A 26,976-nucleotide genomic window follows, 5' to 3' on the forward strand; every position below is an offset into this window, starting at 1 on the left:
TTCCACATCATTAACTACGATCATAGATAATTAAGCTTCCATCTGACCTGTCCTAAATTGCACTTGTGTTATTACACACTTGGATTCCACAGATCTCTGGTGCTTACAAATAAGAAAGGTGCTGTCTTTCAGAGTGGAATTGCAAGTTTTTTCCTTCAGTGGACTTGTTCTGGGAAAAAGAACCCTAACTTTCATTTGATTACATGGATTGAAGTGAGGCATCACTTCTATGCAGGTGATAATTCTGTGAAAGACATGTTGGACCCACAAAGAATTTCTGGCGTTTTCCTCTTTGACACAAAAGAGGAAGTCAAACTCTTCCATTCAGTGGATTTTGCCACCAACCAAGCTCACAGCTAAACCCCTCTCACTAAACATCCCATGTAATACAAAGCAGTCATGAGACAACAAAGCTAAGGTTTCTGCAGGAGGAATGCATGTTGCTGGACAACCCCTCCATCCAGCCTCCTCACACAGCTAGCATTTCCCATGTCATGCACGGTGACACACCTGACTTCAATATTTTTTTAATGACATTGAAATTAAATGACATTAAATGCTTGATAGCATATCTTTATGATGAGCTTGATAACATATCTTTAAGCATTATTACCACAATTTCCACCAAGGTGAAAGCATGAACATTTAAAGCAACATTTATATGTCTCAAAAATATGGTCACCTACCCTTCAGAGAACTATCTATTACAACTGAACATGCTTTTCAGAATACTCTGAGAAATATTCCCCATGCTTTTAAGAGCCATGATGCCCATTATCTCCTTATAAAAGAAGCAGAATAATCAACATGCTTCAAATCATTTTCCACTTTGAGATACTACTTTGCTGGCCAGCAGAGCATTCAAATATAGCTGCAAGCCAGCCTTTCTACTTAAGTACAGTCAATATAGGGGTTTATAGCACAAACTTTTCCCAGGACAACATACACCTTTTAATATCTTTAATACGCTTGCCTTGTTTTCTGGTCCTTGAGAGGTGAGCAGACCACTGATGTCCTCTATGGTCTGTTGAAGAATGTCAAGTACTTTGTGGGGCCATAAAGAAGCTAAGTGCTTCTCACTCATTCACCTCATGCTTCATTCCCAATTAGTAAATGAAGACTATAATGAAAACACTTGTTGTCAATGTAATAAAAAACTAGCCAAAAGTTGCTTATAAAAGTCAAAGCAAAGTACACTGTCTTCAGTTTCAGAATAATCCACCCATGACAAATCACCCTCCAAGAAGAAAAAGGAAGAAAAGAATGTTATTTAAAGTACCTATGAGAAGAAGTAAAAGAAAAACAGTATGTCGTCTTAAAGGGAGCAGGAAAGAGACACAGCAGCTACCAAGAAAAACATGAGATATATTTGTAGGGAAACATGCCCCCAAGACAGACAACTTTGAAGACTGTGAATACTCAGCCATTTGTCAGACACGGGCAAGGAGCCCATCAGGACAGGACAACTCCTCAGAGAAGCCCAGACTACTGAGAACGCAAGGGAAAAGGGTTTGTTTTCCAACATCTCAGCCCATCAGAGTATCATGTTCTTTCACCTGAAAAGGACAAACAGTGAGTTATAAGAAACTTCTCCTTGCTCTAATGGCCTACAAAAAGGAAAAAATGAAATTACTACTCATTTTGGGTAAGGTTTTTATTGTGGCATGTGCCTGTATAGAACTTCTTTTTGATAAGGGTGTCTTCCAAAAAAAGTATCAAGAGGAAATTGAACCATTGCTTGCCCTGGGTGTGTTGATCCAGAGCATAATTATCTTGTTATTAAATTTTTGAGCTTAATTTTGAATCTGAACTTCTCTAACTTCAGCTTCTAGACATTACACCATTTTCTGTTAAATTCAAGAGCCATTCCAAAATAGTGGTGAAAGTATGATTTAATCCATGCATTTCTTGATCTTCTTTTAGCCTAACTGAACAGAATGACTTCTATAAATCCTTCACCAGGAGAAATTTTCTCTGTTCTTCAGAATATTTTTTTGTGATTCCTTCCTGCGTTCTGTCTCATTTCTCAGCACTTTTGAAAACACACTGGCCCAAACTGTATAAAGCTTTCAAATGTTGATCTCATCAGTTCCCTGTCCAGAAGTAATAATTCCTTCCCTGCTTCTGTTCATGATTCTCCTTTTATCACAGCAGCCCTCTGTCACAGCTCTGCACAGGGAACTCGTATACAACCAGCTCCTTCCCGTGCACAGTCAGTGCTGTCCCATTATTGGTCCCCTATAATGCAGGTATGACTAAATCACCTTGCTTAGAAATACAGTTATGTTTATAGCTGCATGTATTAAAAAATAAAGTGCCTGAACAAGCTGTGTGACAAAAGCCCAGCCCCTGCCCCAAATGCTCTGCTGTCTTCTTTGTTTACCATTACGTCCACCTGTCTCTATAACATGTCCATTCTTTGCCAACAGTTCCGTGGGTTATGGAATAACTGCAAGTCTGCCACAGGCTCTATTGGAAGCTAATGTTTTAAGAGGTTGTAAGAAAACAGGTATTAATCCCCTTCAAAAGTATTTTAATGAAAATTGGCACTTCTGTTATAATGGCATATGATAAGACAAGTTCCTTTCAAAAATCAGTTGCATCTGTGGAGGAACAAAATATATCTTCCCATTGTAATAATGTCTGTGTGACAAGACTTATTTTCTATTAAATTGATATAAATTGGCAAGTATTCTTTTATGCTCCGTTCTCTTTCTTTCCTTTGGAAATGGACAAAGACTGATTTAGAATAAACCCAAAATATTCTCTATATAACCCCTACTTTAGTTATGCTCCTAATTGTTTCCAGGTTGCCTAGCAATTCAGAAAAAATAAGTGAAGATTCCAATACTTGATTCACCAATGGGAAGGAAAAAAGGAGAAAGTTAAATTAAAAAACAAAGGTTAAATGGGCTGTGCAGTGCCCAGGGTATGCTGGTTCAAAGATTCTGAAAGATCAGTAATAACTGTGCAGTTTTGTGCATGGGAGGAATTTGGTTCATTACATGGTCTGAGTGTCTAAATGACATTCATGTAACACTGAAGATTAAATCAATGTGAAGATGAAATCTCCTGAAAGGAAATTCTAACAAAAGCCATTTCTAAAATGCACACAAGATGCTGTCATATAATTGTGGTTTTCACACTTCCTTTGTACAGCAAACCATTACTATCTGTAAGAGTCGTTACCAGAATATGAACTTCCTTAATTTGATTTAAATTACTATAAGACTACATATGGGGAAAAATAAAATCCAAAGGAAAAATTACTTCAGGTAAGGATGACTCTCACTTGATTAGGTGCTTCTTCAGGGTGGTTTTGATTATATGGATTAATGGCTAGGAGTCAAAACAAAGAGATTAAGAATAGAGAGAGGGTTCTTAGGAAGGAATAAGAGAGGCATGGGACCCTGTTGGATTTCCTGGAGGGAGGCCTGCTAGATGGTAGGGACCCAGATGAAAAATATGTCTATGTGTTATTTCAGGATAATTTGTTTTTCTGTTTAAATGGGACCATTTAGTTTCTGTGATAGCTCTATAATTTACTGGCTCGTAGCTCAGGATGTATCCCAAAGCCTGATGCTCCTACTGTTCAGAACAGGAAGGCAATGGAGCAGATGATGGTTTTCATCCCTCATCTGTATGAAGAGGCTCCCCATCCATGGCACACAGGGTCTTGGAAGCAGACTTGCCCTCAGGACACGGCTGGGGCATGACCCCAGAGAGGACATTGCTGTGTATTCCAGTCGCAGATACCTGAAGGAAAGAAGTGCACGTCCCTGAATTCACCCAAACCTCCTGGACACAGCAGGTTACAGACTACCTGAAGAGTGAGAAACTTCCAGACTATGACCAAGACAAATAACAGCACTAGACTTCACAAGTATATTATTCCTCAGGATATGCCATTATTGTGCAAACTCATGTTGTGTTACCTGAGCTGGGCCAGAGTATCTTTGTACATCACCATGGCAGTCACAGCATCAGACAGAGATCCTAAGATCCTGGGTCCAAAGCCAGCACAGCCTGACCTCTGCTTCCTGTTCCAGCACTAGGCTGTTCTGTGCTCGCTTGAGGGTCAGCAAACATCTCTATCAGCAGGTTTGTGAGAAAAAGAAATAAATAGCAAGGCAGTGGTACATAAGATCTTTAGCTATGACCTATCACTAATTTTTGCATCTGGTAATCTTCACAATGCCTAAAAAGAGATTTTCCTCTAAATTTCAAGTGTTCTGTTTCACTGGGTGAAATCCATGCCAATGCTGTTTGCACTAATGATGATAGTCCACTACCTCAGTAAAAAGTGACAAGCTGGCAATATAGGATACAAACATTAGCTTGTTTATAATGTGTTATAATTGGAATGGAAACCATTCACAAATTAAGTGAATAAACACAGCTCTCCAAAGTCCTAAATTAAAATATTCAATTGAAACGCCTGTCTTCGCCATTTGTGAAAAAAACGGCAAAACATTTGAAGAAAAGCTTTCGCATTTTTATTGCAACTGTTCTAAATGGAAGAGTGACAGATGATGAAACACGCCAAACATATTCAGTCCAGATCACAGGAAAGTATTTGTCACACTGTCACATAAGAAATCACTGGATAAAACTGGAAGACAATGATCAGCAGCAAGGTGATATCCATTTTTAATCCTTGTTATAAAGCAGGAGGGGCACCTGAAATATGAATGAATCATCTTGAATCACCTAGCAAAGTTTCACAAGGCTTAGCACAGTGACTGAGGTTGAGCCGAATGAAGGATGGCACCATGCATGTTTGCGGCATCCATAACTCAACAAGGGAGAAGGAAATCTTCCCTCCAGATTCCAGTCATCCCGCAGGGCCTGATTTTCCAGAGGGTTTTAGCTGTATGGGTGTAAACGAGGATGAAGCATGCTTTCCCAAAATTTCCCAGGCTCCTCTACAGACCAACTCATCCCACTGTTTTGACATGCTCTGGAGGACACGCTTCTCTCCACTGACTCTACAGAGGATCTTGAGAGACTATCCTCTTTTCAAAAACCATCTGTATCTGGTGTCTAAAGATGTTTTATGTGGCTCCTCTGACCCAGTGGCCTATATCCAAGTTTAGTTCCAACTCACTCCAAGTGCCACTGGCCTGCCTGCGCTACTCAATATGTAACACCTTTGTAAATTTGGCCATGTGTCCATAATGTCACCGTCCAAAGACGGCAGGCATCCCCATGCCCACGCTACCCCAGCAAGTTCCCTGCACAGCCAGGAGCTACCTGCTCTAGACCTGACACTGGGCATCACTCCTTTAAATTTTTTATACTGTATTTTCATTTTCACGTGGTTGCAGACCACAGAATCATAGAATGGTTGAGGCACCAGGGTGCCTCTGGTGGGGGTCTGGTCCAGCCCCACTTCTCAAAGTAGGGTCAGTTAGAAGAGGTCATTCAGGACCTATTGGGAAAGGAGTTTGTAGCCATGTGGGGGATGGTGTCTTCCCCAAGTAACAGATGACAGGATGAGAGGACATAGTCTTAAGCTACTCCAGGAGGGGTTTAGGTTGGACATAAGGAGAAATTTCTTCACAGACGGGGTGATTATACACTGGAATGGGCTGCTCAGGGAGATGGTGGAGTCACCATCCCTCGGAGGTGTTTAAGGAAAGACTGGATGTGGCACTCAGTGTCATGGTCTAGCTGATGTGATGGTGTTCAGTCATAGGTTGGACTCAATGATTTCAGAGGTCTTTTCCAACCTAATTGATTCTGGCATTCTATGATTCTGTGATTCATTTTCATATGGTTGTAGACCACATGATCACAGAATGTTTGAGGCCTCAGGGTGCCTCTGGTGATGATCTGGTCCAGCCCCACTTCCCAAAACATGGTCAATTAGAACAGGACCACAGAATCATAGAAGTGTAGAATGGTTGGGGATGGAAGGAACTTTAAAGACCATCTAGTTTCAAATGCCCTGCCATGGGCAGGGATGCCACCCACTAGATCAGGTCACTCAGGACCCGATTCAACCTGGCCTCAAACACTACCAGGGACGGCGATGTCATCAGCTTTTGAGTTACCTCCAGGGGCAGAGACACCACAACCTCTTTGGGCAAACCCGTGCCGCCAGCACTTGGCTACCCCCACAGTACAATTTTCATTTAAATAATTCCGGGAGGCTCTTGCTGCAAGGGAGAAGCCGGCTGGTCCCTGCAGAGCAGCGAGGGGCATCTCTCCGGTGGCCGGCGGGACGCCCCGGCCGCAGGGCTGGGCTCGGCGGTCCCTCGGGGGCGGGGGACCGGGCCGGGGGCGTCCGCCCCCTTTTCCCCCCTCACCGCCTCCCCCGCGCGCACCTGCGCAGGCGCGCGCGCACGAGGCGCGCCCCCGCCCCCTCCCTCACACTCCCTCCCTCGCACACAGGGACACGCACACGCCCTGCGCGCGCGCGCGCGGGGGGCGCGCACCTGCGCTGCGCCTTCGGGCCCCCCCCCCCCCCCCCCCGCGCCGCGCCGGCCCCGCTGGCGCCTGGAAGGGACCGCGGCGACCCCTCCGTGCCTCGTCCTCCTCCTCCTCCTTCCTTCCTCCATCCTTCCTCCGACCCGCCGGGGGACAGCCCAGGTGAACCGCCGCTGGGCGTGCGTGGGGTCGGGGTGGGGGTGTGTGTGTGTGGTGTCCGCGTCGAGTTTGTAAGTTCTCAGAGGATATCGCCCCACTCTCCCCCGAGCCCGGGCGGGGTTTCCTCACTGGGGGTCGGTGAAAGATATTCCCCTTCCCCTCCTCCTTCCTCATCCTGTCCGCTCCCTCCGTGACCAGAAATAATCCCGCGTTCAAATCGCGGCTGCAGGAGAGCGGGGTTTACGCCGCCCCGCAGCCGGCCCCCACCCCAAATTGCGGCGCTTAAAGGGAGCTTTAGCTGCTTTATGGGTTGCCTCCCGTGCCCGTGCCTCCTTCCCTGTGCAGGTTACCCTAAGGATCACTCAGCCTTCGTGCATCGGTCCCTTGGAGGATAATCTCGGGCAGTTTAAAATATCCTCCCCCATCCCCCGTTTTTGTTTTTATTTTCTATTGTCACATTTATGTAACAAGTGCCTGCCTGCACATCGGGCTGGTGTTCCTGTCTAGGGCGTTGCATGCTCCGGGGGGTGATGTATCCAGTGCTGTGGCTGAACATTAAAAATAATGTCTTTCTGTTGAAGAAGACAGGGGTTAAAATGAATGAAGATCTGAAGGTTAATTTGAGCTGGCTGCCTCAGGATCATATAGAAGCCAGCTCTACAGAGAATGCCTCAGCTGCAGGCTCCTCCCTGGTTCCTGCCGTAGACCCTAAGCCAGAGCTTTTGGTAAACCCCTGGGACATTGTCTTGTGTACTTCAGGGACCCTTATCTCCTGCGAAAATGCCGTTGTGGTTCTGATCATTTTCCATAATCCCAGTCTTCGCGCCCCCATGTTCCTCCTGATAGGCAGCCTGGCGCTGGCAGATCTCTTAGCAGGCATTGGATTGATCATCAATTTTGTTTTTGCCTACCTTCTGCAGTCAGAAGCTACGAAACTGGTTACGATTGGACTGATTGTTGCCTCTTTCTCAGCATCTGTTGGCAGCTTGCTGGCTATCACTGTTGATCGTTACCTCTCCCTGTATTATGCTCTGACTTACAATTCAGAGAGGACTGTCACTTTTACCTATGTCATGCTTATATTGCTCTGGGGAGCATCTATCTGTATTGGACTGCTGCCTGTAATGGGCTGGAACTGCCTCAGAGATGAATCCACCTGCAGTGTTATCAGACCACTCACTAAAAATAATGCAGCTGTCCTTTCGGTCTCTTTCTTGCTTATGTTTGCCCTCATGCTGCAGCTCTACATTCAGATCTGTAAAATTGTGATGCGCCATGCCCATCAGATTGCCTTGCAACACCATTTCCTGGCCACTTCCCACTATGTGACCACCCGAAAAGGAGTGTCTACTTTGGCCATTATTTTGGGGACTTTTGCTGCTTGCTGGATGCCTTTTACGCTCTATTCTTTAATAGCAGATTACACCTATCCTTCTATATACACCTATGCCACCCTCCTGCCAGCTACCTACAATTCCATCATCAATCCTGTAATATATGCTTTTAGAAACCAGGAGATACAGAAAGCACTTTGGCTCGTCTGTTGTGGTTGTATTCCTTCTAACCTGTCTCAGAGGGCAAGATCACCCAGTGATGTCTGATTGGCAGCCAGGAGGACGCTCCTTAACATGTTACTTTCCAGACATTCTGTCTTTGGTTTAGATGCATTCATTAAATGGTGTGTGATGGGTTCACATAAAAACCACAGGATGGACGGACCTTTTTGTAAACAGAAAACCCCAGCGACCGAAATCAATCAAGTGGTTTAAGGAAGATTTCCAAAATCAAAATAATCAGTGTTCTTACAGACTTATGATGTTGCTCAGGGTCCTTTTTGTCATATTACCCAGACTTTGCCATGTTTGCCATGATTTTACATTAAGTTTTCTAATTAAAATTAGATTGAAATAGCACACTTCTTTAAAATCATTTAGGTGATTGAGTTTAGTTATACTGCATGTTACAATCTGTTGTTAGGATATTTTTTCCTCTTTAATTTTTTTTAAAATGGAAAAAAAAACCAAACCAAGTCCTGTTACCCCATCTGTATATCATGAGAATACTCTTCAAAATAATGGCCAATTGTACTGATTTATATGGTATTTATTGTAATAATCTCAGTGCAACAAATTTGCTCTAAGTGAGAAAGTATTTGTGCAGCTTTTTATTTTACATCTCAGCATGAATTAGGTTGACAATTGTTTTCAAGAGTTACCTGTTCTCTCATGTGGCTGGGTGTTAAAGCAAGAGATATGCGTTGCTTTCCTTTTCAAAAGTCAGACGTATGTTTTCACTTGCATGTTGGACATTGGAGCTATGCTGTTGATTTTAAAACTGACAGGGGTATCTTTGAAATTGATGAAATAATATGGCCTCTTTCGGCTATGCATTTGTAATAGATTGAAAACTAGGTTTCTCAGACAAGTTTATCTTTTCAGAAGAGTATAAGAAATGTTTCATAAAACAACCTACAAATTGTGTGCAGCACGTTTTTAGCACTACGTGAAATGGTTCCCCTACATTTGTTATCAAGTCAAAACTATTACCATTTGTTTTCACTGTTCTCCTATGTAATTTTAAATACCAACATTTATAAATTCTCAAAGCATATCTGGTTCAAAGTTATATGCAACCAGAACTGCAAGATGAAACAGTGTTTTCTCCTTTTCTGGAAGTTTCATTCTTTGCACTGTACACACGTCAGTTCACTTAATTATAGGACTTCATTATAGTGCTGGTCTAGAAAGCAGAGCTTCCTCTCGTGAATGGTTAAATTTCAAACTGCTTCTAACCTTCCACTGAAGCCACATTAGAATGCACTAGAAATAAAGCATTGTTTTCTGATTTGAAGACTTGATTGTCAGAGAGAAAATCTTCCTGGCACTTGTCTTCGTGAAACTTACGGTGTACCCTCATGTCAGCGCATGGGAGTTTAGAGTACTGCTTCCATTAGTGTTGATGGGAGCTCAGTGTGTTCATGCCCTGGCATCAGTAGGAGGTTATACTCCCTTGAATGTCAAAGTCTGCATATTGTATTGTTGCTTCAGTACCTTCCATTAAAAAAAAAAAAAATCCAAAACTCAAATGTAAAAATAGCAATATTTACAGTTCAATGAAAAAATATACCTGTGTAGTAGAGATAGTAGAGACAACTGTGCTGCTGGTCTGGATTTTTCCAAATGGAATCTGTCCTTTTCATGTGGACATCTGGATGACTGTAGCTTTTTGTGGCAAAGTTTCTGTGACGTTAAGAATCATATGCTATACACAAAGCTGAATCTCAAATGTGAGTTGTCTGTAAACAAGGCTCTGTAGAGATTTTTATGAGCAATAATTAATTTTAGTTGCAATGCTGCGTTTAAATTCCATTATTTATTTGGTTCAACCTTCATGATATTTGGTTTTTACTTGGTTATCTGATTAGTTTAATAATTGCATGGCATGACCCAGTAGAGCTGTGAATTTGAAGCTCCCCTGGCTTCCCTGTGATTTACAGATGCTCAGCAAAGTTAAGACTATAACCTCTGCTCAGTGTAGGGTATTGGTGTTCTTCATCTACTTATGAATGATACTGAAACTCTAGTCATTGAATTTTGTTTCAATTTTTTGTATAAGAAATACTTCATAAATATCCATGCTACAAATGTGTGCAGTTTTGCAAGTATGCAAACTGTTGGGAAATAATGGCAGTAAAAGTCATGAGATGAATAATGTAGAGAGGCTAAGTAATGTAGGATGGTACTTTTAAAAGAAAAAATGAGTTAAAGTCATGCAAACTTTGCTCCCCCTGCTTTTTCCCTTGTTTGTTCTTATGTATCAAATTGCTAAAAGTATGATGAAGATGAGCAGCTACAACTGTGAGGAAAATTCAGTCCTGAGGGCAACTGTTGTTTTCCTTATGCAGACCTGTTCTCATCCTCTTGGATAACCTCACAGGCATTAGTGTTTTTCTCTAGGCAACACCTGTGTGGTAGGGAAGCCAGAGAAAAACAGCACAGAGGGAGATAATGTTGTCTCCTCTTCTCATGCTGTTTCACCTCGTGTCCTTGTCATCTTCCTCACTCTACAGGCTGCTCAATTCCGCAGAGGCTCTCCAGTGTGCCGGGGGAGCCGACCTCTTCCTTGTGCCAGAGCAGAGAGATTTGTAATTGGAAGCTTCTCTCCTGAGGAGCAGAGCAAGTCAAACGGAGGAAAGAAGGATTAATTATAGCAATCCCACAAAGCTAGCTCATAGGGATGTGATTTGCCCTTGTGTGAGGAGTTGTGCATGGTTACCTTCCACCACAAACAGATGAGAAACATGATTCTGCCTCCCAAGCTACTGCTGTGACCTCCAGTGAGGATTTTGCCTCTTCCAGAAATATGTTCTTAAATTGAGACTGTGCAGTATAGGCCAGAAAATCCTACTGAAAGTCAATGACATAGGTTTGCCTGCAGCTCAAAACTTTGCAGTCTGGCCAAACTTTACCATGGTCTGCAGCACTGGGATGGGTGCTACATAACACACCTCTGACTGAGCTCTGGGAAATAGGGGCAGAGCTGTGGGTACAAAGCTGCCTACCTCACTTGCACAGAAGAAGTGCTTGACAGCCAGTGACCTTTCAGACCCTGCAGAATTAAGCAACTCTCTGCTGTCCCCTCAGAATGACAGGGGAGGCCCCCGTTCTGTATGGTGAGATGCCAGATCCATCCAAGGCCCTCCTGAAACTGGCAGAAATCCAGCCAATTTGCAGTTTCTGATATTTTGTTGTCCCATCAAAGGACAACAGTGCATAAAACCAGGGGGATTAGATTCACCATTCTGTGTACAGTGAAGTCGCTTTCATATCTCCTTTGTAATGACAAAAGATTGGGGGTTTTTTAACACGTAATTTGGTTTAAAGAATAGAAGTTCGTGTTTATTTATTAACACACTTGACCCAAAGTTAATAACATGTTGTATCCTGATGGGAAAACTTTATTTAGGTATACATTTATCCTCAAAGCTTGGGAGAGGATTTTTTAAAATTGTCTTCTTTTTTTTTCTTTTTTTTTTTTTAAACCGTTTCCCCCAATAGTAGTATTTCAGCAATAAGGAGAAATATGTTTTTAGCACAAGAGCAATAAAATCCTCCATGATGTGGATACTATAAATTGCTGAATAAACTCAGAGCAATAGAGAGGAAGCAATATATATTTTAGACAAAAAAAAAGTAACTTGCATAAGAACTTTCAGTAAGCGTAAGTCTTCCTTTGTTAAGCAGATGCTATCAGACCGATGTGGGACATTATTTCTGGTTGATTTGTTTTGTAATCATTGAATTCCTGAATAGAATTACACAGCAATAACATTTTACCTTAATTCTTGGATCCTGAATTTGTGCTATTTGCTGAAAGAATTATATACTGCAGTGGGGAGTTTTATTCTTTTCATTGTTTGGCATTTAGTTGTACAGCATTCTGTGGATAAATTAATAGTGTTCAGGATTTCCAGTTGTAACTTAATCCCAGGAATACCCGAATTTGTCATGCTCATCAAGATGGCTATGATAAATGGTGCTAGCCCATTCTGAAGACAGCTTGTTTATGATACCAGTGGAGAAAACCCCTACCAATACCCAGGCTCTTTGGAAGCAAGCTGAAAGGCCTGATACTGCTGCTGTATCTTCCTGCCATGGACACTCAGCAATTGCATCCATCCTTTAGTGTTCAGGGACCAGCCTTGAGGCATCTTGGAGTCACTAAAACTCCTCCATGGACAGCAGTGAACTTTGGCTTATACCAGGGCTCATGCTGTCCCCAAAGAGCTATTATTCTCTTGCCTCATTTTCTTAGGGATTTTTTAGCTTTTAAAAATAAAATACATGTGACTTCATTTCCCCAAGGTGATAAGCAACCTGCTGTGTGACTGGAAGTTGGGATAAAATAGCATTGCTACAAATCAAGCCCCTGAAGCATAACTACACACTCATTACTTTAAAAAAAAAGGTGGTTCTGTAACATTCAGAACAATGTTTTCAGAATGTTGACCCTGACTTTTATGAAGAGAAACTATATATTTGGTCTGGTTTTTCTATGTACAATAAATAAATAAAAATAAGAATTGGACAGAGTAGTTGCTATTTAAAAACCCACCAGCTATCCTGTAATTTTATCTGAGATACTGAACAGTTCTAGATTGGCTTAGCGATTGTCCAGAGATGTTCAATGGAGAAAAAGTAAGATCCCTCAGTCACTGCTTATAGGGAACTAAAAGGGAGTGGTATAATTTATATCTCATGAATAAGCAATAGGTCAGGAAAGATAAATTAGGCATGTGTATCTCCCTCATCTGTCAGTAAAAGAATGATGGTACTCCCAATAAACTTGAAAAGTCTCCTCTCTGGAAATAGTTTTTTGGTACAAGAGGAAATTACCCCTTAAAACTGGGTGCTTCTCTCTTCTTCAGATCAAGAATGTGCAGTTCCTTTTAATGGATCAGAAATCTGGATGAACTGCACGGATATCTGCTTTCATATTAAGTGGATGAGGAAAGATGAGAGATGGAAGCCTTTATGGCAGCCAGGTTCAGTCACTCGGTGCTTGAGCTTGGCCAGGAAGGATGCTTGAATAAATGCATCCCCTGTGAGAAGGTTATTTTGAACTGTCCATTTGGAACCTTACCCGAGGTACACAGAGCACCTGGGAGGGCCCTGGGGCTGTGCCTGTTCTGGGGTGTGGTGCAGCAGTCCTGTGTCCTTGAGGCTGGCAGTACAGCTGCCCCTCTTGAGGGATGTTCAGAGAGCAGAGAGGAGATATGATCAGAAGTGAGGCCCACCTTCCTTGAAAATATTTTCCATATTTTATTCAGATTATTACTTTTCTTGTTAGCACAGTCTTGCATGGCTCCACTTGAAATCAGAAGAGGGTTTTTGTGGAAAAATACTGAAAATTCAAAGTGGGACCACCAGAAGATTGTTTTACAGTAAGTCATTATGTATTTCTGTTTCTTTTGGGGAGCAGCTAAGCCTGTACCTTTGTAGTAAATGTTTCTTTGAAAACAATATGCCTTTGCACTAAAAAAGTCCATGCTGCAGTTTATTCACAAAATTGTTGTGATCTTGTAAGCCCCCCAAGAAGAAAGAGTTGCACATTTCACTGTTAACTTCTTATAAAAGAGAAGGGAAAAAACCAAACCTGAATGTAGGTTAGATGAAACCATATTGCAATTAATTAGTGTGTCACTCCTGTGATGCCAACTAATTCAGTGCCCCATGGAAAGGACGGGGGGAGACTTTTCCAGTGGAGATTCTTTGTAAATAGGTTGCGAGAGTAAAACTCATTTTAAAACAATGATCAGTTACAGTTGCTGTCATAAACTCCTTGAATTAGCTTTTAAAGAAATTGTCCTCACCTCCCCAAGCCTTTGTTTTGCACTTTACATATGCCAAGGCAATTTTTACACACTTGCTGACATGCCAGATGTTCAATTGGACAAGGTAGTATTACGTTTCCCCCTCCCAGGTAGGGGAAAGTGTGTTATGTCCCAGAACTGATGAACTGATTTAGTTATCTGATATCTCTAAGTAGCCCAGACCTTTCTAAAAAGCATGGAGTACTTACGGACATTCATTGCACATTTGGGGGCTTCCTTGAATTACAAGTGTGGAGTATTACTATTTTAACTGGTGGCCATAGGATTAGAGGTTGGGTTATTTTTTTTTCTCCTTCACGTCCCCACCATTGCAGCCCCCGGCAGTAAGATGTCTGGTGCAGTCCTTTTTGTTTCAAGGCAGGCATTGGTTTGCAGACTCAATGATTGTAAAGGTTTTTTCCAGCCTCATAAGTACAGTGGTGCATTCCTAGGAAAAAGCTGATAGACAAAGTTTTTAATAGTTTGTTATAACCCTTTCAAATATATCAGCAGTCCTTTTTCATTGAACAACTTAAGTGAGCATTTGCCTTGTACAGGAAATATCTGATTCACCTGTGGGGAGGGAAAGCAAGTGTACTGCTACTGGTTTTTTTACGCTGGTAGTATTCTTTTTCCTCTAACCATTTGATCCCAACCATATGGTCTACCATGATGTCCACAGGCCTACTCCTGGTTTCTGTAGGAAAAAGCAAGCCAGTACTAACTGCACATGCTGAAGACTGCATCCTGCAATGATTTACCTTAGAATATGGAGGGGGCTTCCACTTTGAAGAAATAGAAGCCAGCAAAATAGAGGTTTTATTTTTTCTTTCAAGTATAAACTCATTCTTAAAAGGAAATACCTATGTCCAGGTTTAACATACTAGTTTTATTACGTGCTGAGTAGAGAAACAGAATATTTTAGTATGCCATTAACTTGATTAAGTATGATGAGCTATCACTTTTAAATAGCATAATTACATACTTAAATATTATATATATATATACACATACATAATGATTACAATTAATTAAGTTACTTTTTATATGTATGACACGCCATATATCATACTCTATACCTTCGTTGTGGATGTGGTTAAAGTGTAACCTCTTTGCTGAGGCAGTTTCTTATGATCAAAGAAAAATATTGCCCAACTTGCATGAGTCTTACAAACACTGAAAGATCCAGCAGTAATTGATATTTCGACAAACAAAGACAGGCTAGAGGTTTGGGAGGGGAAGCAAATTATCATGGCTTTAATTTGGACAAATCCCACTGCCAGCTTTGAGATTACAGGAATGTGTTCTATGACCGCAGGTGGTATAGAACTCAGGAAAGATATTTGTCACAAGCATGGGCCTACAGAGCAGTTACATCTTTATCCACACATTGTTCCCTTTTGTCTCTCACTCTTTTTCTGTCTTTCATAGGTGCTTTGGTGCATAGGTGCTATAAATGTGCCTCTGAAATAACGCTGTAAACTCTGTCTTTAACTTAAACAGTCCTTTAACAGGACTGCCCAGATCATGATTCCACACAGTCATGGGACACAGGTGGACATTTCTCACTGCCTGATGCTCACCTGGGGAATATTAGAGTTTCTAAAAAAATTTACGCATTCATTTTTAAAGGGCACACAAAATACATATATGCTTCAGGGGTTTTCTGGGAAAAAGGTCTAGGACCTCTAAGATCTAGGGCCAAGGTGTAGAGCTCTAATGCACTGATTACTTATGGTCCCATAGAATTTTCCTCTTACTTCAGTGTTCACTAAGATTAAACCCATCAAAATAATCAGGAATTTGGCTTCCCCTGCTTTCAGGGAAGAGATATTTTATAGTATGCAAATGAAAGCAGCATGACCTGGCCCTTCAAAAATTGAAATACATCCAGAAAAGGACAAAAGGTTGTGTCCCCGTGGAGTGTGAGCAGTTGTGCCACATCCATAGGTTTTTGTGTTGCCACTCTTTGGTTGCCCTCTGACAGTGTAGTCCCTCAATATATGAGCAACACTCAGTCCACCTCATGGTGCCTCTGCCCCAGAGGGCTCACGAGAAAAGAGCAGAGAGGTGAGGTGTTTCTGCAGTGTTGGTCACAGGTCACAGCATGGTGGGTTTGGAAGGGAGCTCTGCTCTCAGCACAGAGCTTTCTGAAGGTGTGACAGAAAGTAGGGAGCCTTCTTCAACCACATTCCAGGCAAACTGGAGCTCTTTTCTTTTGTATCACCCTCTCAGTGTAAGCAGAGAGACTTTCCTTAGTCTAGGAGGAGGAGGGTAAGTGGTTGCTGGGAGTTAGCACGCTCCAGCACACAGCTTTTTACACGGCAGCTATCCCAGAGCCGAGCAGCTGAAGGTACAGCAATCTGCTTCTGAAGTCAGGCTGGTCCCGCTAGGAAGAAAATGCACTTTTCCAGAATGCAGGAGCAGTGTGTGTGATTTGTGCCAAAAGTGTGGAATGAGGATTGCAGCTGAAGCGGCAGTTAAATTGCCTGTGATACACATACAGCAAAATAGGCAGTCTTTAGGGTTATTTGCATGTGCTCAAATACATTTTATGGTTGAAGCTGATAGCAGTCTCATATATGTATGGAAGAGGAGAAGAGTACAGACTTTCCTGTTGGGCCTCAGCCAGGGCCAACCAAAGGAAATGGGCATTCTTGGTTTTGTCATTGTTTCTAGAGAGAGACAAATTACACCTCTATCCATTTTGATGTCTATAGGTTTTTCCTCTTTGGGGCTAAAGTCCTCCTTTGTTTGGTCTGAGCTTTACTGTCACAGCCAAAATCTACAAAAGTTGATTGTAAATGCGTTTACGAATGGAATTTCATAGGATAAGTGCTATAAGTGTGCCTCTGAAATAACACTGTAAACTGTCTTTAGCTTCAGGCCATGAAATTTGGAATACCCCGGGCTAGTAGAACCACTTGTCATTTTCTAGACTTACTAACTAGACCCCCACATTTTTTGTTGCCAAATGCAATTAAAGATAACCTGTAGTTTATCACGTTCATCTCATGAAATCCTCAGAGGGAACTTTTCCTAGGAAACATTGTACATTTCAGGCAGACACTCGATACTACTGACTGCAGTGTAGTTCCGTGCTGAATTCTAAAAGCTTTAGCAAAAGCATCTGCATGGAGGATAGTTCTCATGCTACACGTCCCACTAGGAGCCAGGTGGATTGAAATCCTGCATGTTGTGCTTTTCATGAGAACCAATTACTGGTTTCATACATAAGGGCCTGTGGTTATTTCTTATACTAATTTATGTTTTTGGTTTGGTTTCTGTTTATTTAACTGTGGTTGAAGTTTGAACCATAGCTTGCCAGTGTATGAAGTGATTTTAAAAGGAAGTGAAACATCTTTGCCTCAGTTTCCCTTAAGCTTAAAGCTTTGAATTGCAACTACAGAGCTTCTTGTTGTAAACAAGATAGTAATTTAATGCACTTTATTTAAAAAAGGCACAAATTATTTTCTTTATAAAATGTTACAATTGCACTATGCTGTAAGAATTGGTTACTAAATATAAACTGTACAGTTTTGTAGTCAACATTGTGTTTAGTCATAAATGATTGAAACAATTACATGTTTCAGTTAAATGTTAATTTTATATGTGGTGTATGTAGCCATAAATAAATTTTCCTTTTTAAAAAAAGAATGGTTGGTTGTTTCATTTCATTGAATTCCCCATTCTGTTTCAAATAACAAAGCTATATCCTTTCTACAAATACAAGATTTAAGTATGTTCCAGTGCAAAGAGATGACAGATGACACTGACTAAACCTGTGCAAACTTAAGGTGAACTTCTGTGGATCCCCTGCATCTACTAACACTGCAGAAGGAAATACCAGGCACTACAGACAAAAACTCTGAAAGAAGAGCTAACAGGAATTCTTGAATGTGAAAGCCAGAGTGACCTTCAAGTTAATTTATCTATACTGCACTCTCTTCTGACACACTGCCTTTTATTATCGTAGTACACACTCAGTTTTGGGGAACAAAATGCAGTATGGATTATAAGAGGTTCTACATTTCATCTTGCTAAATGGATGTAAATACTTAATATTTGAGTTAGCAATCATTAACTGGGAGAGGTAAAAGTTACTATGAAAGTAGGAAGCTATGTTAACCTAGATTTTTTTTTAGAAGCTTGGTCCTAATCCTTGAATTAAGTAACTGAAAAATCAGATGCACAATCACAGTTCTGTATTTCCAGTTTGACTGTTTCAGACAGGCTAAAAGAAAATGGTCGACTGTCTCATTTTCCAAATTAAATTTTTTTGTAAAATGTCTATCTTAATTTGTCTGAATGGTTTTCTTGAACACCCAGCTTATTTTCCAGGCATACAAATTGATGGAATGAGTTACATCTCTAACCGTAGGACTGGCTATCATGTACCATAGCCATTCAAGTGTGGCTTCTAAAAGAAATGGGCCAGTGACTGATATCCAGGTAAATGACTAAGAGTGAGGCAACTTCCTTTATACTATGCAGGACTGCAGTCCTGCGTGTCAGATGGATCCTGAAGGAGATCTTAGGGATGTTTACTTCTACCAGACACAGCTGTCCTCTCCACCTCTCACATCAGACAGTAGGCACTACCTGTTTTGTCTAAAGAAGAAATTGATATCATGGTGCAGGAGTAGAGACCCAGTTGGTTTCTCTGCAGTTAAACTGTAGGCAAAAGGACTGCAGCACAGTGGTGACCAGAATGTATTTGATAAATGTTTTTTGCTTACAACAAACATTGACTACAACTACACAATATAGACCCTTAGGAACTTTCAGCCATCCACTTTACTAGACTGGAAAAGAAATAAGAATTAATTGGAAAAATACCAATAGAGAGGGAGGGGAGATAAATGCTTCACCTAATGGAGAAGCCAATATTGAAATCATCTGGCCCTGGCTGTTTGGGGATCAGTTAGGGCTTGATTGATGGAGCCTAAAGTAGGACAATGAACTGAACCTGTTCTGACCATACAGTGCATGTTTAACTTGCTACTGCAGTCAGGAGGACCAGGAATGAGCCAGGAACAGCAGAGTTGGATGGTTCAAGCATCTTGACATTTCTATGTTGGTGCCTCTTCCATATATCCCAGTGTCGGCATCAGCCTAACAGAAGGAATTACCATTAAGAGGGCAAAACGGCTGACCAAAACAATAAATAGAATAGTAAAAACCTGCCAAAACTTAATGGTAATCAGCCAGAATTGCAAAGGAGTTCCTGTTAAAATGGTGGAAGTATTAATGACGTTACAGAACTGGTAGATATCCTGGCTGCATTTTAGTTTAGAGCAGGTAACATCCTGCTTACGAAGCAATCCACAGTATCAGAAGCTCAGGAAACAGTTAACTGGGAACCTTAGGCATTGGCAATGCTTAGACCAAGCAGTGAAAACTACTTTGTGCCTCCTGCCAATGGCAGAGTGCTTTATGCACTATGGTTGGATATCAGGTATGCCAGCTGAGTCTGGAGCTAAGCAGACGGTAACAGAATTGTTAATAATGGGTATGCAACAGAAAACTGATGTGGCCGATAATAAATGGTCACGGTGCTTAAAAGGATAAAAAAGTTGAAAGCTGTCCAGGAGATGAAATAATTTCCATGCTACAGTAAACAAAACAAAGGTTCTTTATATGAGGCCCACAAGTGGAAATTAAAAAGTGTAGTTTCAGTGTTCTTTAGTTCAAGGATGCTTGACTGCATCGCTCCAGGTGTGCCTGCCTGTTCTTAGGTTCATTTAAGCATCTGTAAGTCACATCAGAGATGAGCTGCTGAGTTGGACAGACTTTTGGACACAGAGCAGCATATTTTACCTTCTTACTAAATTCTTATGAGTCCTCTTAGGCATAGCAGAATGTCAGAGAGTGTCTGCTACCTCACCACTGTCCTATACCGTGAATCTTTGATGTCTATGGAAAGTGTGAGGCCTGTGCAGTTAATGGAGATTTTACATTCACTGCTGAAAATGTTATAGGAGAGACCATCAATGTGGCATGTATGACAAAGACAACGCCATTTGCAGATATTTTAGAAATCCTTCATTTTAAAGTTGTTTTGAAATTATCTATAATCATGCACATCCAAGTATTTCATTTCTCTAATATTGCTTCTAAAATTAGCAGCTCAAATCTAATTTTTCTTTTTAGTTTTTTTCTAATCAAAATGTCATCCTCATAACAAAAGTGCTCCATGGGGTTGTTACTGCTTTGCATTCCTCTAATGTGGATGTGAGCTGAGCAACCCCACTGCAGTACAGCACGTTACAACCAGCACTTGGGTAGTACATGCAGATCGGCTCTTACTTGAGCATATTCTGCTTGCAAATTTTATTGGGATTTTCTTTCATATCTGCCAAAGCCTTTCATCCCCGTATTTTGCACTAACTGTAAAGCTGGTGGCCTTTCAATGCAGGCATTCTTTATCTGACAGCAAAAGATATTTTAATGTAACCAGGACACTGTCTTCCCAGCAGTGGCCTAGCAGAGTTGCTTTCACCTTCATTTTTATCATGATGTATGGCATTTAAACGGTGCTTGACAGAAAGCCTATATAAACACATTTTCTAAGATACATTGAGTTTGCCATCATCATCATTTTGAGCTGTCAAGCTCAAAAACACACAGTTTCCAGAACAAGGATCAACACATTCCAAATCATTCTGCTTACAAGGGGAATACAGAGGATATGGCAAACTGAAGTGGAAAAGAGCCCTCACAACTCCCATTTCAGGCATTAGACAGGTCTAAGTGGGGCCAGAAGATTCCAGAATCTCAAACTAACTTCAGGATTTCCTTCACTCCCCTGGCTATTCCTAGTCTTTCACCTTTGCATGAGGGGGCTGGTTCTTGTTCCCCCCTTATCTCTCACATGGCATCTGTTGCTGCAGCCTCCAGCTCCCCTTCTGCTTTTTCCTCAGTGGTGCCACTGGTGACACAGTGCAAGGACGTACATGGAAATTACTGTCAACATGGCAAACCATACATCTGCAAGGGCATCAGGCTGGAGAAGGAAGCACTTGCTATTTGCCAGTCTAGCCCAACAAAGAACCACTCCCTGACATGTAAGCAGATCAGATAGCCCCACTGCTTTCAGAGGGAAGCAAGGGCAAGCTGCCGCTCCCCTGGCCCTGGCCTAAAGGCAGGGGACTGTTGGAGTGGAGGGGCTGGTCCCTGCACAGCCTGCAGACACTCCCTTACTCCATTACTCTGGAGGTATGGTTGAGTTCACTGCCTGGCAAGGTATAGCATGTGTTACGCTGAGCCAGGGCCACACAGCAGCAGCTCATCTCTCCCTTGATGCTTTGGATCCTTCTGCAGCCTTGTTTCTTGCTCAAATGGGCTCCAGGATTTATTGTCAATGCTGGATTCCCAATCCCTTTACAGCTTTTTGTGGGAACTAATAGAACAGATCTGGTTTTTGTTGTTTAATTAAACAGCCTATATTAGTGTCCCTGGAGCTCTCTGTGCTGAGGTTGGTTTTGGTTTGGGTTTTTACCCTCTTCTAGGAAGATGTCACAGAAAAATGGTGTGGTTTCTTGATGTTCAGTCCATTTCATTCATCATGCTTTTTCTGGAAAGTGTTTGTTTGCCTTCCATTCAGCCACAGCTTGTGCACAGCCTTCACAAAAATACAGTCAGCCTTGCCAATAGATGTGTCTGGTGTTAGATCTGCAAACCCCCGTGTCTGCCATCACAGGGTCGTTCAGGCTGGCTCCAATTCAGCAGCTGCGTGTCAGCTGTGGAATCGCACTCAGAAGCCGCCTCTTCCCCAGGAGCAGCGGCAGCCCTGCTCGGATGGCAGCCGCAACCTGCCTGTGCTAAAATTGGATGTTTCTGCTGGCAGAAGGGGAGGCCAAGAGACTGTTCCTTGGGGTGCTGTTTGCTGCTGCTGTGGTCACCACATCCCTGGGGCCTGGGGAGAGTGAGGGACAGACAGCAACAGGCACTGGTCAGGGAGGCTGATTTTCCTTCCCCTGTGATCCCAGGTTGCGAGCAGGTGTAGGAACAGACATTTACCTGTCCAGGATATGTTTGCTGCTCAGCCATCCATGGTGCATCTTCCCTCTAAGATTCACCTGGCTATCTGGGTGTGTGGACATGCAGCAGGGCTGTGCTGTAGGAGTGTGTACGTAGCAGACCCACAGCAGCTTGTTAGCTTCCAGCTCGTATCAATTCAATGTCTTTCCATCGCATTTACCCTTAATTTGCCTTGCCAAGGAACGTTGCATTCTTCTTCAGAGATGAGATAAAGCATTCATCAGAACTCAGTAGTTTCCCTTATTCTCTTCAGTGTTTTGCTGCTTCTGTGTGATTCTATTAGAGGCTTTTTTAATGAGCAGTCATTGATCACACACGTCTGTCTCCAGAGATCTAAACAGCAGAATCTCCATAATTTCCGCTGCTTCACAAAATGATACAGTGTTTCATTAAAGACAAGTTAAAAACAGAACAAAATGCTGCTCTGTGTCCCTTTCAATCTCCTCACCTTCAGCAGTCATTTGCAAAAAGACTGTTCCTTTTCCTCTGCTTAGAAGTTATTTTTTACACCATTTAGATGACAGCTTAATCATATGATTAAAGGACTTCCCCAAGCACAGGTCTTCCCCTTGTGTCAAAATATCAGTGGATTCCATATTTAACATCAGTCGCAGCTGTGTTGCAGCCGTAGGTGAAGTTTCCCCTGTGAATAGCTTGCGTGATACTATATCACTGTGGAGAGTGCTTCCTGTTGGAAAGCTGTTCTGAGACAAAAGCCAGCAGGGCTCCAACCCCCATGGTGGAAATGAGCAGCAAAAATCCCAAGCAGCAGCTAAGTACCTGTAAAGATGTCAGTATATGTGGAGAGGTGGGCCCATGTATAGAATAGTTCAGACCATTTATGATAAAGTAGCAATTTTGTTTTGAAAGATACAGAAGCCTTGACAAACACATGTAAAGTGCTCCACAACAGATGGCAACGTGAGCACAAAGAGGTCATATCAAGCATGTGGCAAACACAAATATCTGCTGCTCTTCCTTCTTGCTTCCCTAAGTGTTTGCTGTGAGAATGTGGCAGATAAGACTAGTGCTCTCTGTCATTGTGCATTTGTGGGATTAATGTCTAAAACAAATTATTACAGTGAGTTTAACACTTACTTAAAAGTTCTGAACAATTTCCACTCCTGAACTAGGCTACATCACATCACATCACCTGTATTTCCCCCTGCCAATAGCTCATATCATCTGGAAGAGTGCACCACCACATTGCAGTTGTAAAATTTAACATAATATTGCCTTGTTGTCAGGCTTAGAGTGTAAAACAGGCTGGCATCAGCCTTCTGCTGCTGAAGGAGCAAATAGCAGTGTAAAAAAGAGCTGGCAATTTGAAAGGCTTCCAGTAATAGGGTAAGGGAAAGATAGGGATACTTCACAGATTCTGTGAAGCTTTGGCCACTGTGCACCACCTCCCCTTGCACACTGCAGACATGTCTCCAGTCTGAGCCAGGGAAAACACAACGGGAGAGACAGCAACTGAGAATTTCTGGGCAGTGCATCAGGTTAAAACCTATGAGGCCTAAGGTTTATTTGACCCATTAAAAGTTACTAAAAGCCTCACTTCCAAGAGGGTTTTACCAGATGCTTTTCTTTCCTGGTGAAGCTGGAGCGCAAGAGGTATTTTGCAACGAGCATCCATTGGTTCAACTGCAGCAGAGGTACAATTTCCTGCAGAAAGGTCACAGGCCATTTGCAGCTTTCCGAGTCAAAAGCAATCCTTAAAACTCCATTTAAAAACCACCTGGCAGCAGTTGTCAAGCACTATAATTGCCCCTGTGCTGTAGCATCTGACTGTGAGAACCAGAACTCGAAACAAAATCCTGCCCAGGAGAGATTACGGCTTTGTTACTGATGGTAAAACCAGAGCAAATGCGTAAATGGAAGAGCAGGATGTTGCTTTTGAGTGCACAGCATCACGGCTGGGATACAGTGTTCCAGAAATAAGTGGGGTGATGAGCTGGTGCCTGTGTTATGTGAGAGCTCATCTTGTCTACAGTGAACATTGTAAAAGAATTCAGGAAGCAATGCGGAAACTTTTTGATAGCTCAGCTTTTCGTCTGGTTCACCATCAGGAGAAAGAGAGGTCGGGGTAGCTGGTGAGGTATGGAGATGGTATTTCAGATCACTGTGAGACAAAAAAAGCTTGGAAGCCAGCAGGGCAGCTGAGAGAGACTCAGCTTGGACCTGCGTGGAGGAAGGGATTTCAACCTTGATGCATGAGTTTCGATATAAAATCAAATTTAGCAGATGAAATGGCTAGATAGGAACTGTTTGGAAGCTCTGACATTTATATAAAACATACAGACATCCATCCTTTTACCTACAAAGGCTTTATAATACCTAAATTGTCATCAAGATAACAGAGGTCAGACTGCTCAACAAATTGCCATCATCTTGTGCTGCATTTGGATGTTGAGGGGTTTGTTTATTTATAAACACACACCCCTACAGGTAAGTCAGAGGTTGCACAACAGCCTGGGGAGTTTGGGGGAGTTTGGCTCATTCAGCCTGGAGAAGATCTGGCTTCACAAGGACCCAGCAAAGCTTGTGGGGGTGTTTTCAAGACAACGGATACAAGATCTTCATGGTGCATGCTGAGAGACTACAGGCCCAAGGGAAACAGTGAGGAGGAGACTGGATATAAGAAGAAACTATTTCCCCATCAGGACAGCCATGTAAGGGCACAGGTTGGCCAGAGAGGTTGTACAATCTCTCTTGGAGGTTTTCAAAACCCTGAGCAACCTGGTCTGACCCTGCTTTGAGACAGAGGTTGGACCAGAGACCTGCTGGGGTCGCTGCCAACCTGAACTATCCTGTGGTTCTCATGGAGAATGAGACACACCTTTGGGTGTCCGTACCATGATCTGGAAGGCTTAGACCTTGACAGAGCATTATCATAGAATCATAGAATATTAAGGGGTTGGAATGGACCTTAAAGATCACCAGTCTCAACGCGCCTGCCATGGGCAGGGACACCTCCCACCAGACCAGGTCACTCAAGGCCATATTCAGCCTGGCCTTGAACCCTGCCAGGGTTGGGGCATCCACAGCTTCTCTGGGCAACCTGTTCCAGTGTCTCACCACCCTCACAGTGAAAAATTTCTCCCTAATATCTAACCTAAATTTCCCTTCATTCAATTTGTACCTATTTTTCTTTGTCTTATTTTTAGTTCCTAACAAGGAGGAAGATAGAGATCAAGCCTTGGAAGACACTCCCTAGGAAATGGGGGATCCCTATCTCCTGACATGTAGATCAGCTGCTGGGATGGCTTGAGGCAAGCAGAAACTACTGGATTTAGTAGAAGAATAAATGCCTGACAAATTAAAAGAGGCTATGAAATACTGGTGGTCTGGCTTAAAGATCTAGTGGACATTTCTGGTGTTAAACAATAGGAATCCACGACCGTGGTCACAGCAGAGGTATTGACAACCTCCACAGGTTACACATTGGATCTTCCTTCTCTGCCTCTTGGTATCTGCTGCCTTGAACAGTAACAAACAGCTTTGGTGTCTACCAAAGTGGAAGGGCAGAGAAAGAATAGGGCCCCTAGCCATTTTTTTCACTTTTTACACTATGTCCTTCAGAATTTTAAGTATTTTCCCCATTATTCATAACACTGGGTGCTCACAGAAGGTAACACACTTTAAAATTTCAAACATTATAAAAAGATCTGCCTTGGGACATGAGCATTGGAAATAAAATTAATTAAAATTACACCAAGGTCTTCATTCACCCACAGAGGGTTTATGTCAGATCAGAGGCAGAAACAGTATTTAAAAGAAAAAGTTAACACTTGTGTGTCAGTCTACTCAACAGATAAACCAGAACAGCAGAAAGATCAGAGTTACAGCACGAGGCAGCATTAGCATTTGTATTCGCAGTGGGAAAAATTTCCAGTACCATTAAAAGCATGTTCTTTGTGAAACCAAACAACTCACAGTCACTCAGCTCCAGCCCAAGTTGTAGGCAGATGTCAAGTCTGCAGGGCCATATCATCTGAAAGAGTTAAAGCAGAACCTTGTGTCTGCAGGGTACCTGGCACAACATACCCTGCTCCTCCACCTTAGAATCATAGATAACCTGTGTTTAGTACAAATAAAAAAATAGAACTATCAATCACAAATATGAATTCACCATTATTTATTTCTCTATTTGAAATAATTTGAGGGTATCAGTCTAGTTGGTGGTGACTGATCCATTTTTCCCTTGATGTTTGACTCTTTTATTCACAGACTGGAAAAGAACCAAGAGCACAAAAGTAACTTAAAGACGTCCTGTCCTCCCGAGGACTGAGGTACAAGGAAAAGCTTGCACTATTTCTGGATGGAGTGAACCCTCCAGTCGTCAGGACTACCAATGCTGAAGTCACAGGGGGGAAAATAAGGGAGGTAAAATATCCTGCCTCTGCCAGCATTACTAATCAAGTACTAATGGTTATGACAGGAACATTTTCTATGGCAGCTGGTGCATTGCTAAACTAATATATATTCCTTAATACTATTTTCCATATTATTATGTCTGGCATTATCTCTAGATATAATACAATTTTGCTGTTATAACAGAATAAAATACCACACATCCACAGTTTATAGAAATTCCTCTTCCCTGCTCTGTCTTTGCAATGGACCAAACCACCTGAGTAAGTGAAGTAACAGCTCATTTGTCACTGTCCCAGCCACTTGTAAAAACCCCTTGCTAGGAATCATGTTCAAACTGCTTTTTGGCTTTTGTCCTGTTGAAAAGATTCGTTGAAAGTCTTGAACCTGCAGCAAGAACTTGTTCCTGACTTACACTGCATGCATGTTTAAGAAACCTTCACACTCAAAAATACCTGATGGAAGTCTCCATATCGGCCGTCTGGACCAATTGCAATGGGCCCACCACCATCCTGCCCAGCCACAAGCTGCTCACCTGGCAGCTTCCATCTCCATCAGCCAGAGAGAAACAACCCCAGTTCATTGGCAGTTGGTCA

General features: G+C 42.2%; 1 protein-coding gene across 3 annotated transcripts; it reads left to right on the plus strand.

Moving 5' to 3' along the window:
- The first annotated feature begins 6,470 nt into the window (after positions 1-6,470).
- On the plus strand, positions 6,471-26,767 carry GPR12 (G protein-coupled receptor 12). 3 transcript variants are annotated; one of them, XR_006013795.1, is made up of 3 exons: positions 6,471-6,594; positions 25,174-25,423; positions 26,237-26,767. XR_006013795.1 is itself a non-coding variant. In XM_042014235.1 (2 exons), exon 2 carries the CDS (start codon positions 7,188-7,190, stop codon positions 8,190-8,192), a length of 1,005 nt encoding a protein of 334 aa, XP_041870169.1. In that variant the 5' UTR covers positions 6,471-6,594; positions 7,173-7,187; the 3' UTR covers positions 8,193-17,620. The 3 variants fall into 3 exon arrangements, 2 of the variants coding, with proteins under 2 accessions (XP_041870169.1, XP_041870168.1); XM_042014235.1 differs by lacking the exons at positions 25,174-25,423; positions 26,237-26,767 and adding an exon at positions 7,173-17,620; XM_042014234.1 differs by lacking the exons at positions 25,174-25,423; positions 26,237-26,767 and adding an exon at positions 7,176-17,620.
- Positions 26,768-26,976: the final 209 nt, after the last annotated feature.

The sequence above is a fragment of the Corvus kubaryi genome, unplaced genomic scaffold (genome assembly GCF_017639235.1).
Source record: "Corvus kubaryi isolate FWS band 111438036 unplaced genomic scaffold, C.kubaryi_AGA036_p1.0 split1-65, whole genome shotgun sequence".
Lineage (NCBI taxonomy): Eukaryota > Metazoa > Chordata > Aves > Passeriformes > Corvidae > Corvus > Corvus kubaryi.